At 39.7% G+C, this 15,456-nt stretch overlaps 1 protein-coding gene across 5 annotated transcripts in view; it reads left to right on the top strand.

Annotated features, from left to right (window-relative positions):
• The window catches only part of Large1 (LARGE xylosyl- and glucuronyltransferase 1), a 573,700-nt gene that overhangs the window by 162,843 nt on the left and 395,401 nt on the right, over positions 1-15,456 (top strand). For 4 of the 5 annotated variants that reach the window (XM_026777408.1, XM_026777405.1, XM_026777407.1 and 1 more), the window contains one exon: positions 10,809-10,996. The exons of the other annotated variant lie outside the window; for it this stretch is intronic. In XM_026777408.1, coding sequence (XP_026633209.1) covers positions 10,891-10,996 — 106 coding nt within the window. In that variant the 5' untranslated portion in view covers positions 10,809-10,890. The remainder of the gene's footprint in view (positions 1-10,808; positions 10,997-15,456) is intronic. 5 annotated transcript variants of the gene reach the window in all.

Here is a 15,456-nt window from a genome sequence, read left to right as displayed (position 1 = left end):
AGTGGCCCGATCCTGTCCTCAGACCCCAGACATTTCCTTTATCTGGGACAGAGTGGCCCGATCCTGTCCTCAGACCCCAGACATTTCCTTGTACCTTTTCTAGTAGTTTTCTTTACCATAAGGACTCTCTCAGTCAAACACCAGGAAGTCCTTCAGGAATGCTGAAGTGTCTCTAGTGGCAACCCTTGTTCAAAGCTTCGAGGTATTGCTTAGGAAGAATGAAAATGTGAAGCCTGCCTGTTTAAATCACATCTTTTCAGAATGGAAAAAAAATCACAAGAATCAAGATCAAAACACTTCAAAGGTTGGTTTCCTGGGTCTGTGAATGTAAGGACTGATAAACATGGACATGGAGAAAAACCCGAAGCTCCACTTTCTTGAAGTTGCAGTGTGATGTTTGGATAAGGGTTTCGGCTTAGAGGGTCTACTTACATTAAGTTTTTTTTGGTGGTGGACTTTTGAAAGAGGTTAACATCAGAAATGGAATTTTCATTTCTTCTACAGTCTTTCTATGCTTTGGGCCTCTCTAACCTGTGTTGTCACAGTAAGAATTCTATGTCAGGAATAATGTTTTTACTTTCTGTCTCTGACAGCTATTAAGCTAGAGTTCCTGCCTCTATGAAACAAAACCCAGACTGTACAAAGTGAGAAAGTTATGGAAATTGGTTGGCTGCCAGTAGATGTATATTTTACCTCACTAACCCTGGAGAGACCACTTTAGAGGAAAGACAACTCCAGGAAATTCACACAGCTTCCTGTACATGTGCTCATCTGCAGCATCCTTTGACTCTGCCTACAAGGGAAGGGTCTTCCTGAAGGAGTGACACCTTGGGCTAGGCCTGTCCATCTCAGCCCTGTCTCAAGTTTTATGAAATCTTTCCTTATAGGTCTATTTCATCGGTGCCTTGTAATATGTTTATCGGCATCTCTGATCTCCAATCATTAGGTTCTCTTTCCAGGTATGACCATCAAAATTGTCTCTAGATCATGACTGATGCCTTTCAAGGGGCGGAATCAGAATCACCTCCCAGTTATTTGGCTGAAATAGAGCTTGGGGAAGCCTAGCAGGTAAAGCAGGCAGCAGATGGAAAGGCATGAAGAGGGAAGCAGTGCATCCTTCATATAACTCAGCATTAACCTCCTTGAGTCTCAGTGCCATTCTGAGTAAGTAGAGTCTCATAGGTGGGCCATAATGCCTCTGTGAATTAGGGCCTTGAGAAACTGTCAACAGCTATCTATATATTATAGTTGCCCAGTGATTTTTTTTCCTAAGCTCAGAAATAGCTACCCCTCTCTCTCTCTTTTGACTAATACTGCTTCGATTTATTCATCTAGATTACCACACAGCCTTCTGGGTCCTCTGCTTCAACACGATTCTGTGGTCTGTACTTATACTTACCTCCTGTAACACTCCAGTGTGAATGCTTAGGGCATCTTAAAAACTATACTATGGAGCATTCTGACTGTGAACCTTGGCTACTGAACTATGGAAATGTGCCTTTGATGTAAGCGAAGAGCAGATGTAAAGAAATGGGTGTAAAACAATGTGGAAAATGATTCATTTATTTTATATTAAAATGCTTAATTTTGACTATACCTGGTGAGGTAAAAATAATACAATTACAGTTTTCTCCTTTTCATTTTTACCCCTATGCTTTTAATGGGACTGTAGGAAAGAGAGTGGGTTTTACAAGAGAAGTTGTTGTTCTCAGGAAGAATCATTTCCTGGTCTTAAGTGTTGAGATGTAGTTGTCCTTGTTCCCGGTTTTCCATAGACTGTATATTCTGAGACACAAATACAGCCTTAGAGCATGGACAGTACTGAGTCCTACACTTATTATCCTTGTTACACATTTAACTATGATGAGTTGTAATTTTTAAATGTATTTTAAAAGAATAACAACAATAACTGAGAATGATTAACATTTATAATAATCTATTATAATAAAAGTGTTGTGGGTATGGCCTCTCTCAGTTTTACAGAATCTTTTGGTTCTGCATTCATCTGATGCATTCTTCTGATGTGAGATGATCAATCCTTATGTAATGAGATGAAGTGAGGTGGATGACAGCATTGTGACAGAGTAATAGGCTAGAGTAATAGGCTACCATTTAAGGATTGTTTGAACCAAGCACTATGTCACCAGAGAAATTGGGGTCCTGCCTTTGAACTTTTGTCTTCTTAATAAGAAAATTTAAAAATGGACTCAGTAGGAAGGTAGAGGACCATTTTATTAGAATTTGCAAGAAAACAACATGGTAGGCAAGCTGTAAATTTCAGCAGCTTGCAGTGTAGTAATCTGAGCGGCAGGGCTGCGTCCCCATCACCCCGGCTGCCTGCTAGCTTATGCCTCAAAATAATTACACAGAACTGTATTCTTTTAAACACTGCTTGGCCCATTAACTCTAGCCCTTACTGGCTAATTCTGATATCCCCATCAACCCATCTCTAATAAACTGTGTAGCACCGGTCTTACCAGGAAAGATTCAGCATGTCTGACCTGGCGGCTTGCTTCATCGCGTGCGTCTGCCCGGGAGAGGGGAGCATGGCGTCTCTGAGCTCACTTCCTCTTCCTCCCAGCATTCTCTTCTGTTTACTCCACCCACCTATGTTCTAACCTATCAGGGCAATCAGTTTCTTTATTTAACTAACCAATGACCTTCCTCCATCATTGCAGGATAAGGTTATGGAGAGGAGGACAGGACAAGGTTATTTAGGGTTAAATAGAGGTCAGCATTGCAGCTGCATGATGAAAGGCAGGCAGCTTCAAAGAGAGGGTGGAAAAGCCCAAATCGTTAGGGAAAACATGTTTAGCAAAGAGATACAAAAAAGGAAAATAAAAAGGAAAGGAGATTTTTCTGAGTTATAGTTCAGAAAGCAGGTTAACTTAACAGAGCTACATGGCCTTCACCAAGGCTAGGATTTCTGTGAAGGAAAATCACATTCTCATTAAGGGGTGGTTATTCCTCTCATCTCCTTAGTATCCCAGTCTTTCTGAGGAATAATCCCTTGGCTAGATGATTAATAGACACATCTGGATTAACTTCTTTTTTTTGTAAAATTATTTTATTTTATTTATTAAAGATTTCTGTCTCTTCCCCGCCACTGCCTCCCATTTTCCCCCCCTCCCCCAATCAAGTCTCCCTCCCTGGTCAGCCCAAAGAGCAATCAGGGTTTCCTGCCCTGTGGGAAGTCCAAGGACTACCCACCTCCATCCAGGTCTAGTAAGGTGAGCATCCAAACTGCCTAGGCTCCCACAAAGCCAGTATGTGCAGTAGGATCAAAAACTCATTGGCATTGTTCTTGAGTTCTCAGTAGTCATCATTGTCCACTATGTTCAGCGAGTCCGGTTTTATCCCAGGCTTTTTCAGACCCAGGCCAGTTGGCCTTGGTGAGTTCCCGATAGAACATCCCCATTGTCTCAGTGTGTGGGTGTACAACACATGTGCACAGGAGACCACTTCCTACGTATAACCCCAGCAGCACAAACATTAAGGGCCTCATTGAATAAATGGGACCTCCTGAGCCTGAGAAGCTTCTGTAAAGCAAAGGACACTGGATTTACTTCTAAAGAATATTTATTTCAAAACTTTTTATTTTGTATTTGTGCATGTGCACTAGCACATATGCATATGTTTGTGCAGGTGTGTGTGTGTGTGTGTGTGTGTGTGTGTGTGTGTGTGTGTGTTTGTGCATATGCATTTGAGTGTAAGTCCCCATGGAATCCACTAAAGGTTTGTTGGATTTCCTGGAGCTCAAGTTATAGCTGGATGTTTGTAGTGAATATGGATGGTTACAACTGAACATAGGTTCTCTGTAAGAGCAGTACACAACAGTTTAGCCATTTCTCCAGCTTCTATCTGGACTGACAACTCTAGGCAGTACATTGGTAGTGCGTATTATGCTAATATTGGGGCAGATCTGAAAGTCATGGGTAAAACCATAGGTAGATTGTATTCTTGGAATAGCTCCTTTTAAAATATAGCTTCTTAATGAGCCTGAATAGAGTCTTGATATTCCCAGTGGCCTTCAATAATAATGGTAATGTTATCAGATCAAAATTGGAGACGCAAACATTATTTAGGAGATGGGTTGACATTGGGAAATAGACACAGTCTATTTCTGCCATGAATATCTAGATATCCAATTCCAAAGCTGTTCATCAGGAAGAATTAATGTCTGGTCCAGAATTTCATTATTTTTGTCACAAGTTCGTTCTCCAGACAAGGGTATTTCTGAGCCTGTTGCTTTGGGGCTTCCTGTCTAAGCTGACTAACTAGTTTTCATCTCCTGCCCTCATTGCTAAGATTCTCTCTTAGTTGATCTCATAACCGAGACAATTGTTAAGTGATTAGCAGAGACATTTGGTAGTTGACTAACAGGCAGGTAGCATATACTGCTTGGATATTCAGGATACTAGGGTCATTCATATACATTTTCACACAGATATATCATGTGATAAACTAATTTTTAGAATTTTCCATTTGATGTTTTAAGCCACGGTTTAGTCACTTGTGGGAAGTATGTGGGCGTAAGTACTACTGTTTAAGTTTTTTCACAGGGTCATCTCTTTTTAAACCATGAATATGGTTGGTTTAGAGGGAGTAGTAGCATACTGAATGATGAGTTCAGAGTGTTTTCCATTTCCCTTCTGCAGATAAAAGAACATTCTTTTCATTTCTGTAATTCTCCCTTTACAAAGAAGTGGCCCGGAGGCAACCGCACAGCACACGGTGCACATAGTTAGCTTTCTCCTTCCTTCCTGATTCACAGATAGAAACCAAGAAGTCATTTGTGTCTTCCTTAGTCCTAGAATTGGATTGGACAAGTGTTTTATAAATGCACTTTTAATTTTAATTAATTTTAATTCTAATAAATTTTAATCTTAATTTCCTAGCTTCTTACATGGATCTTCCTTTGGTGTATTTTTTATCTTATTGTCTCTCTCTGGCTCCTTTCACCTGCATTTGATATAGCCATGGATTCTCACATCAAAGTGCTGAAGGCAGTTATGAAATGGCTTTTCTAGGGTGACCAACAGGTGACAGTTGACAATTTTACCATGTTTCCAGATTCCTGTGTTTTGTGAATGACACATGTGGCTCTTACCACATGCAGATCACGTTTTCTTTTCGTATGAAAGAGGCAGGATGAGTGGAATTCTCTGTTGACAGTAAATATGTCTGAGCCATAGAGCTGAAGGAAGTAGGTGAAAGGAAACTGAGTTGGAAGCTCTGGGTAGACCACTGCTGTTGATCTGTGACAGCACAGTGGTTCTGAAGCAAACAAAACAAAACAAAGCCTTATGCTTTTCTACAGCCAGAGAACTGGATTTCACAGCGGGATCAGGACAAATTGGGACGGGTGGGAAATGACCCTGAATGACCTTTACAATACAAGGAACAGCTGGGTTTCAGTGTTTATTCTAGGCTTATTGTATGTGCTTTTAGTTTGAAGACTATCTTCAGCAGGAGATGCTATGGCTGTAATGTCCAGAACATGTACACATGATTCAAGACCTAGTGTGAAGTAGTCTTTCTTGCAGGCAGAGAAGGAGAGAAAATTACCAAAACAAACTTTGCTGCTGACCTGCCCTGCATCTGACTGTGTCTGCAGGATATATTATTGTTAGAGGACCTGTTTCAGGAACTGTGTGCAGATTTTGTTTCCTATATTACAAACCTGGCTGCCAGACCACTGTTTAAAAAAATACACATTTAAAGAATTCTAGACTAAGTACAGAATATGTACATTTTGTTATGTGTTCAGCAAGCATTAGACATTGCTGCCTGAGTCCACGGGTGTTGTACTGATGATAACTTTTATGTCAGTTTGACAGAAGATAAAATCATCTCAGGAGGAAACTACAATTGAGAAAATGCACTCATAGATTGTAGGTAAACCTATATGGCATTTTCTTAGTATTTGATGCCGGAGGGCCGCAATGGCTTGGGCCACATCTTTTCTGGTGGTGCTGGGTTCTATAAGAAAGTAGGCTGATCAAACCATAACAGTTCTGTAAGCAGCAGTCTTTTATGGCTTCTGCATCTGCTCCTGCCTACAGATTCCCAGCCTGTTTGAGTTCCTGTCCTTACTGTCTTCAATGATGAACAGCGTAAACAGAACAAACCCTTTCCTCTTCAACTTGCTTTTGTTTGTGGTGTTTCATCACAGCAATAGAAACTCTAACTAGGACAAGTACCACAATGATGAAGCTGTTAGAATTTATGCTCAAGTGGAAATTAAAATTTACTGGGTATGATGGTTGATAGAAAAACAATTTTTCAGAGAATTTTGTCACTTTGGAATTTGATGAGAACTATGAAGGAAATGTCCAGGGCATGGTGATAGACAAATTGGGGAGGGCTCCCTAGGTATGGAGTTATTAGCAAAGAGTTCTCTGATCTCAGCATCCAAGCTCTAGATTGCATGGACGGGAGCAAGACAGTGGAGCAGAGGTCACGATGATTCAGATTTGTGGCATCAAGAATAGAGTGCCGGAGTTGATGAGGTGAGGTCCAGAGGTGAAAAGGGAGACATGCTGAGCAGAAGAGAACAGAAATGTCAGAGGAGGTTAGAGAAGTTTTTAGATGATCATGGACATGGCCAAGCATTTGGGATTCATTTTAAGAGCTGTTGAGAAACACTGAATAATTTTAGACGAAATTTGAATTAGGTGACTGATACAATAGTACTAAATATAAGGTGGTGGTGACCATACCTCATGTGATGGCAGGAGAAAGTGGTAAAATTGGGATGTATTTGAAGCATGCGTTGAAAGTGAAAATGACAGGATTTAAGGATTATAGGGATTGGACAAGGTGAGAAAGATGAATATAGAATTAAGAGTGATCAAGTACCTAAGTAAATGGTGCTGATATTTGTGAGGAGGGAAAGGTCCAGGCAGCACAGGTGATGGGAAAGGAAGGTTTGGGTCCTAGACACAGCTGTATCTATTACTGTATATATGAATTTGAGACTCAATAGAGTGGCCAGGGCCAGAGAAACTGGTGTTCAGAAGTAGAAGGCAAAAGCCTCCAGATCAGCCTTACTTACTAGGATATTTTCACAGAGGCACCAAGGACTCAAAAGTCATTATCAGATTCTAGAAAGGATGAAAAACACCCCAGGACAGCATCTGATACAGGGATAGCATGGTATAAGAGACAGGCAAGACTTAGCCAGTCATTAGGACAGTGAACATTGGTATTCTCTAATCATGACAGGTCCATATTCTTAAGGTTTGGGGCCATTTTTTTTCTTCTTAGATACTCTTTTTTTCTTCTTTTTTTACTTTCAGAGATGTTACCATGTCTTCCTATTAAGTAATTCTATACAATCCACATATCTTGAATATACGATACGTCATTTCTTCCACGCTTCTTTTGAAAAGCTGATCTCTAGTAGTGATGAGAGCTGACTGTCGTAGAGAATGAGTCCTTGTGATGGTCCAGAATCGTCGCTTGGAGGGGGTACTTACAATTAGGGTACAACAAAAATCAACTTCCTGTATCTAGCCTGTAAATACTAACAGTGCTGAGGTATTTTGAATGACAAACAATATAATGTAACATATTAATATTACATTAAAAATATAATATCTATTAAAAATTAATAGATTTTTAAAATATTTTTAAATTATAAAAGGAATATGTGCTACTTGTATAACATTTGGAAAATACATAGTGATATATAGTGAAATTATCATGTCCTGTGCCCAGCAATTACTTTTACTATGAAAATTATTTTTCATGTGATTAAACACACATGTTCATCATTTATTATGTATATTTTTATTATATATTTATTATACTCATAGAATATATTCTTGTACTTCAGATGGCTGCCTGGTTAGATAGATATTTGCCTACTGTATCAAGTTTATTCCTTTGGAAGTATACTCATGATTGTGTTATCCTTGAAATTTGGATCAGGTTTTGTGATGTAAAATACCATAATTATCCGTGTCTTCTATTCGATTCCATAGGTCGATTTCTCTGTTTTTATGCCAATACCAAGCTGTTTTCAATACTGTAGCTCTGTAATAGAGTTTGAAGTCAGGGATGGTAATGCCTCCAGAAGATCCTTTATTGTATAAGATTGTTTTGGCTATCCTGTTTTTTTTTTCCATATAAAGTTGATTATTGTTCTCTCAAGGTCTTTGAAGAATTTTGATGGGGATTGCATTGAATCTCTAGATTGCTTTTGGTAGAATTGCCATTTTTACTATGTTGATCCTCCAAGAGCATGGGAGATCCTTCCATTTTCTGGTATTCTCTTCAATTTTTTTCTTCAAAGACTTAAAGTTCTTGTCAAAAAGATCTTTCACTTTCTTGGTTAGAGTTACCCCAAGATAGTTTATGCTATTTGTGGCTATTGTGAAAGGTGATGCTTCTCTGATTTCCCTCTCTGCTTCCTTATCCTTTGTGTATACGAGGGCAACTGATTTTTTGGAGTTGATCTTGTATCCTGCCACATTACTAAAGGTGTTTATCAGCTGTAGGAGTTCTTTGGTAGAGGTTTTGGGGTCGCTTGTGTACATTATCATATCATCTGCAAATAACGAAAGTTTAACTTCTTCCTTTCCAATTTGATTCCCCTGGATCTCCTTATGCTGTCTTATTGCTATTGCAAGAACTTCAAGCACTATATTGAAGAGGTATGGAGAGAGTGGATAGCCTTGTCGTGTTCCTGATTTTAGTGGAATGGCTTTGAGTTTCTCTCCATTTAATTTGATGTTAGCTGTCAGCTTGCTGTATATAGCTTTTATTATATTTAGGTATGACCCTTGTATCCCTAATCTCTCCAAGACTTTTATCATAAAAGGGTGTTGAATTTTGTCAAATGCTTTTTCAGCATCTAATGAAATGACCGTATGTTTTTTTTTCAGTTTATTTATATGATGGATTACATTGATAGATTTGCCTATGTTGAACCAGCCCTGCATCTCTGGGATGAAGCCTACTTGATGATAATGGATAATTTTTCCTTCATTGTGCCACCACTCACAGCTGTAAATTTTAATTCCCTTTCACAAGTTGGAAGTTTAGCTAGGTAGGATCTTGCCCTGAGGTCACCACTCCCTTTATTACATTTAGCATCAGGCTTTCTTAAAAACTTCTTTTCTGGTGTTTCTTTCTCAAACATTATGTATTTTTTTTATTCTCTGCTTGCTTATTTTCATTATAGATTAGCATAAAACTGGCCACTTATAACCACAAAACAGTCAATACCAGGCGGTTTTGAAATCTTCTCTGCCAAAGCTATTAATCCCAAACTTTCAATTTAGCCTCAGACACACTTTTGTTTGACAAGAATATAAAGCAGTCACATTCTTTGCCAGAATGTTACAAGAATGGGTCTCTAGGCCACAAACTAATACTAATATGCTCCTTCTGAGAAACCCCTTAACCTGAGCTCCCACAGTTCAAATCACCCTCAGCAGCACTATCTTTCATGCTTCCATTAGCATGGCCCATTAAGGCCAGCTTAAAGTTTTCCTAAACCAGTCAGTCCCAAAGTCCACATTCCTCTAAAATAAGCATGGTCAGGCCTATCACAGCAGTACTTCTGACCCTGTACCAACTTCTGTCTTAGTCAGTGTCCCATTGCTGTGAAGGGATGCCATGAGTACAGCAACTCTTGGAAAGTATTTAATTGGAGCTGGTTTACAGTCCACAGGTTTAGTCCATTATCATCATTGTGAGAAGCATGACTGTACACAGGCAGTCAGGTTGCCAGAGTGGTAGCTGAGAGTTCTACATCTGGATCAGCAGTCAGCAGGAAGAGAGTCTCTCTCTCTCTCTCTCTCTCTCTCTCTCTCTCTCTCTCTGTGTGTGTGTGTGTGTGTGTGTGTGTATAAATATTGAGATGAATATCATGAGCTCTTTATGCTATCTTTGTTTTGTTTTTTGGTTTTTCTCAAGACAGGGTTTCTTTGTAGCTTTGATGCCTGTCCTGGAACTAGCTCTTGTCGACCAGGTTGGCCTCGAACTCACAGAGATCCACCTGTCTCTGCCTCCTGATTAAAGGCTGGGATTAAAGGCCTGCACCAACACCAACCACCCGGCAATCTTCTTTCTCTTCTTTTAACCCATTACTGCCATTTTGTTTTGGTTTAAAGATTATTTATTGTAATGGTCCAAGGTGGTTAATTCTTGTCCATTCTCATTGTTTCTATTTTTTATGAATCTACCAGAGTAGGGGGCTATGCAGACGATTCACAGTTGAGATATTTTTAGCTGCTCTGACCACAGTCCTGTTTCAACAGGCTATGTTGTGATCTAACCAAGCCCTTGTTCTTTAGGTGTATTCTTCATTCTGCTTCAGCTGCCTATCAGGGTGTTTTCTTTTAGGAACACAAGAGCTGTCTGCCATGTTGACCATACATGGCTAAACTAACACTTTTTTCTTGCCCTAATCAATGGTCCATATAAATTTCTTGGGGATCATGTTCTTTAGTTGGTCACTCAGGACACTTTATTCTTTGATATCAGCTTAGGTCCTAGTTTTGATAGCACATCTGTTTAGTATTTTGTTTATAATATATACTATCTAAATGCATGTGAGAGAGAGAAGGGGGAGGGAGGGAGAGATTCCTTGAAGACCTCATTATTTATTTAGGTGTCTCTGTTTTAAAAGGCAAGACTATAGCATCATTTATCATCTCTTGAGATAGAAAGGTGAGAAGGAAGCCATGGCCCTGGGAATCTATTTTTAGGATCTATGGGATATTTTTTCTTTCATTTTGCCTGCGTCTGCTCATCATAATGGGATTCAGCTCTTCCTCTTCTATTTTTCCTTCCAGAAAGTATTATGAGGGATACTGAGGACTTCATGCTTTGGACAGAGACAAGGTGCTGAAATTAGAAATTGCCACTTCTGAGAGGATGCTGGGAATTTGCAGAGGGAGACGGAAATTTTTGGCTGCCTCTTTGACTCTGCTCTGTATCCCAGCCATCACCTGGATTTACTTATTTGCTGGGAGCTTTGAAGGTAAGAACAAAAGCCAAGTGAAAGGGAAGGTGGGGCAGGGCCCGACCATCTGTTTGAGGCCTAGAAAGGTCCTGGAAGTTCTAGTGTTCCTTGGGTAAAATATTGGGTTAATATTGCCTGTCTTGAGAAATGCCATATGGCACATCTCCACAGGTAGTTGGAGCAAATTAGTAAGGCAAGGAGTTAAAGAAAAAACTAGACTAAAACTAAAATATAAGTTTTTGTAGTGGTAGGAAGTGGGAAGAAAGATGTCCAAAGCCTGTTTGGTCACATGGTCCCTGTGTAAACACAGAGGAGAAAGTTGAACCTTGGTGAATGGCTTGGCTTTTCTGAAACCAGATACTTGATTCATTTGTTTGTTTACACCCTCAACATTTTCTTGCTTGTTGACATCCTCAGTAAACCTAGTGCTGAAGATAAAAGATAATACATCTAGACATACACTGTTTCATGGGGAAGACAGACAGGTGTGTGTGTTATGGTGGAAAAGGCAGGGTCCTGGGGGAGAGTCTTGTAGGAACTGTCAGGCTGAGGCTGGGGATGAAAGATGATCCTTCACACTGACAAGAGAGCTTGGGGATGAGGCAAAGGAATTGCCTTCCCTGAACAAATAAACATGAATGACTATTGCTGCCACTCTCCAGAAATGAACAGGAAAGACAAACCTCACCATTTCTCCAGCCAGCAACTTTGAATGTGTCTTGATTGTTGGTGATTGTGTCACTGCTTCAGGGAGGGAGGGAGGCAAGGGTGGTGTAGATGTGGAGACTTTTTATTTTAATTTGTCCCACACTTGAATTAGAAAAAGCATCTTACATGACAGACTGTCTCAACAAAATTATACTATGTATATGAATATTTCCTTTGTATGTAATTTTATTGACAGCTTAAGGCTACCTTTTAATTAGGTCCTCGGCTCCATATTTGGAGCTTGAGTTAGCAAGGCTGAATATAAATATGACAGAGCTATGCATTTGCTGAACAGAGGTGATTGTTTTTTATTTAAAGTTTTATTGTTATTGTTTTTAATTGTGTGTAGTTGTGTGTATGTCTGCAAAAGTAGACCAGAAATGTTAGATCTGCTGGAATTGGAGTTTCAGTCTGAGCTGCCTGATATGGGTGCTGGGAACTATCTTGGGTCCTCTGGAAGAGTTATCATTTGTCTTTCACAGTGGAGCCATTTGTGTCCATCCCAGAATGGAGGTGACAGGAACCCAGCGTCACACTCCTGTCATTGTTCCCTTCCTCTTAGTCACATCCCTTGCCTCGTGAGAGATTTCACATCAACAGTTTAATAGATTAAATTGTGCTCTGGCAGTGAGGGACTCCTTTCTGCAGATGGGTCAGAGGGAAATTGGTGAGTTGATGGTGATCCTGGCAAACTGAGTCAATGTGAGAGATGCCCTGTGAAAGAGGCAGAGGCCCCCGGGGCTAACTCAGTTCCAGATGTGAACATATGACTTGGCATGGTTACTGTGCCTAAAGCCTCAACACTCTAGAGGCTGAGGCAGAGTGAGTTTTGCTTTTCAGCCTAGCATGGCTTAACATAATTACACCTTTACAAAATCAGACCTTACCACAAACCACAGCAGAGCAGAATGCAGCCCATCACAGTATACCACATCAAAGCATAGTAAAGCATAGCATAGCAAACCAAATAGAAGAAAAATAATAATCAAAGGGAAAGCAGGCTTTTGGCGATGTAGGAAAACAGCTAGTAATATTAGCATAATAATCTAGAAAGAATGGAAGGGAGAATTCGGATGCAGATGATCACGATAAGGGGTGTGTGTGTGTATGCATATATACACATATGCATGAAATTTTCAAAAGAATTAGTAAAAGTATTTTTACAGTTAGCATAACAATTTAAGAAGGCAATGGTGATATTGACAATTTAAACAACTGGCATTGTTGCCATTTCTGTGTGTCAGACATTGCAGACTGTTTTTTTAAACGGTGATTATAGCACAGTGAATGGTCCTGTTGTAAAGGTGGGAAGAACACAGGATAAAAGTTTTGTTCACTTGCCCTAGTCCTCTAAGCCAGTCAGGATAGAGACCAGCTTAGATTTAAAAGCTTAAGATTTTTTTCCTGATACCATATTGGATTTTGGCAAGGAATTGTACTAAATGCCACATAATCTTTATTTAGTAATGTTGTAGAATTAATTTTGTTTCAATTTAAAAAAATAATTTATTTTTGTTGGTTTTCTACATGCATATAATTCATCATAGATACATTCATCCCTCGACCCTGCCTGACTGTCACTCATGCCCACCAACCCCCAAATGCTCTTTCCAAGTCTCCATCCAAGTTCAGTGTCTTTTGCTTTTGCTTAATAATGTATTGAGTTTAACTAGAGCTATCTTGAATATGGGTGCATTTCTTTCCATGGAGCATGAGTAAGTCAGTGGAGGGAGCATCAGTGCCAACAATGAATTTTTTACTTCTCTAATAGCTTTCATCTGCTGTTAACAGCAGTCTGTAATTCCCCATGAACCCCTTTTTTATCTGTGAGTGAATTTACTGAGTCAGTCTTGTGTGGACTCTCTATAAGCAATTGTAGCTGTTATGAGTTCCTAAGTGTCATGGGCATGTTATGCTCATAAGACTGTTGATCATGGCCCTTCTCTTTATTCTTTAGTTCTTATATTCTTTGCAATCCCTCCTCCATGATGTTCCCTGTGCCGTGTGTGGGTGTGGGTGTGGGTGGTAGTGGGGCGATGATATGTGTGTCCTATGTAATGCTGTCCACTCAACAGTCATTTTTTTTCTCAGTACCTTTTCTACTCATGAGTCTGGGCTTCAACTGCCATTCAGTTGTGTTCTTGTATCCCTTTCTGACCAAGTTGATATTGTGGCTTGCAAGGTCTAACTAACACTGGGGAAACATTGCTATAGAACTGTGATTCTTGTTCAGTGGTACAAATTAGTCTGAACAGATTTGGGGGTGTATTTATTAATGAAACGGTTTAATGCTCACCAACTTGATCAGTTCAAGAATCACCTAGGGGAGAAACTCCTTCACAAATCTCTGGTCTGTAAGGGAGTTCCTACACTGGTTTAACTTTGGTTGGATGACCCACTCTTCATGTGGGTGGCACCATTCTAAGACCTGGGATCCTGGAATGAATGAAAAGGAGAAAGCAAGCTGAGTATGAGTATTCATATTTTTCTGCTTGCTGCTATGTAATGTGGCGAGCTGCCTTAAACTCCTGCCAGCATGACTTTCCTGCTATAATGAAGCTAGTAAACTGAGCCGAGTTAAGCTCTTCGTTCTTTAGGTTGTTTTTGTCAAGTGGCCACAGCAACAAGAAAAGTAAGTAATACAAGTGGTTAATACAAGAAAGTTAAAGCCAGTCTAGGCTGAAGGAAGGGTTGGGTCAGGTTGCTCAGATGATGTTTGTGTTCTTAGATCTTCCTCCATTTCCTTGGTTGTCTTTGCTGTATTGGCTTCTCTCTAGATAATGTTTCCTACATGGAAGGTATTTGCAGCTTGCATCTCATTCCTCTCTTCCTAATTCTAGAGCATTGCCTCTGAATAGATTATGTGTGGGTACTTGTCTGGAAATCGCAACATAAGACACCGTCACTGTTGTCAGAGGCTAGGGAGTAATTTGGCACTTTATAGTTGTTACCCTTGATCCCTGTAATACGTATTTTTTTTTTTTTTCTGGGTGCAAGCTGGTAAGGAAAACATTCCCTAATGACAAAAAGGAGATCTAGTTTGTGGAGAGCTTGTAGCTGTGTTTATGATTTGGCATGAAGCATCAAAATACCTGGTTCAACGACAAGGATGTCCACTCTCTCCATACCTCTTCAATATAGTGCTTGAAGTTCTAGCAATAGCAATAAGAACATAAGGGGATCAAGGGGATTTGTATTGGAAAGGAAGAACTTAAGCTTTCGTTATTTGCAGATGATATGATAGTGTACATAAGTGACCCCAAAAACTTTACCAAAGAACTTTTACAGCTGATAAACACCTTTAGTAATGTGGCAGGATACAAGATTAACTCCAAAAAACTCCCTACTTCAAACTCTATTACAGAGCTACAATATTGAAAACAGCTTGCTATTGGCATAAAAACAGAGAAGTCGACCAATGGAATCGAATAGAAGACCCTGACTTCAACCCACAAACCTATGAACACCTGATTTTCGATAAAGGAGCTAAAAGTATACAATGGAAAAAAGAGAGCATCTTCAACAAATTGTTCTGGCAAAACTGGATGTCAATGTGTAGAAGAATGAAAATAGATCCATATCTATCACCATGTACAAAACTCAAGTCCACATGGATTAAAGACCTCAATATCAGTCCGAACACACTGAACCTGATAGAAGAGAAAGTGGGAAATACTCTACAACACATGGGCACAGGAGACCACTTTCTATGTATAACCCCAGCAGCACAGACATTAAGGACCTCATTGAATAAATGGGACCTCCTGAGC

The sequence above is a fragment of the Microtus ochrogaster genome, unplaced genomic scaffold, assembly GCF_000317375.1.
Source record: "Microtus ochrogaster isolate Prairie Vole_2 unplaced genomic scaffold, MicOch1.0 UNK63, whole genome shotgun sequence".
NCBI lineage: Eukaryota > Metazoa > Chordata > Mammalia > Rodentia > Cricetidae > Microtus > Microtus ochrogaster.
Note: the sequence above shows the minus strand (reverse complement) of the source record. Positions and strands in the feature narration are given on the sequence as shown.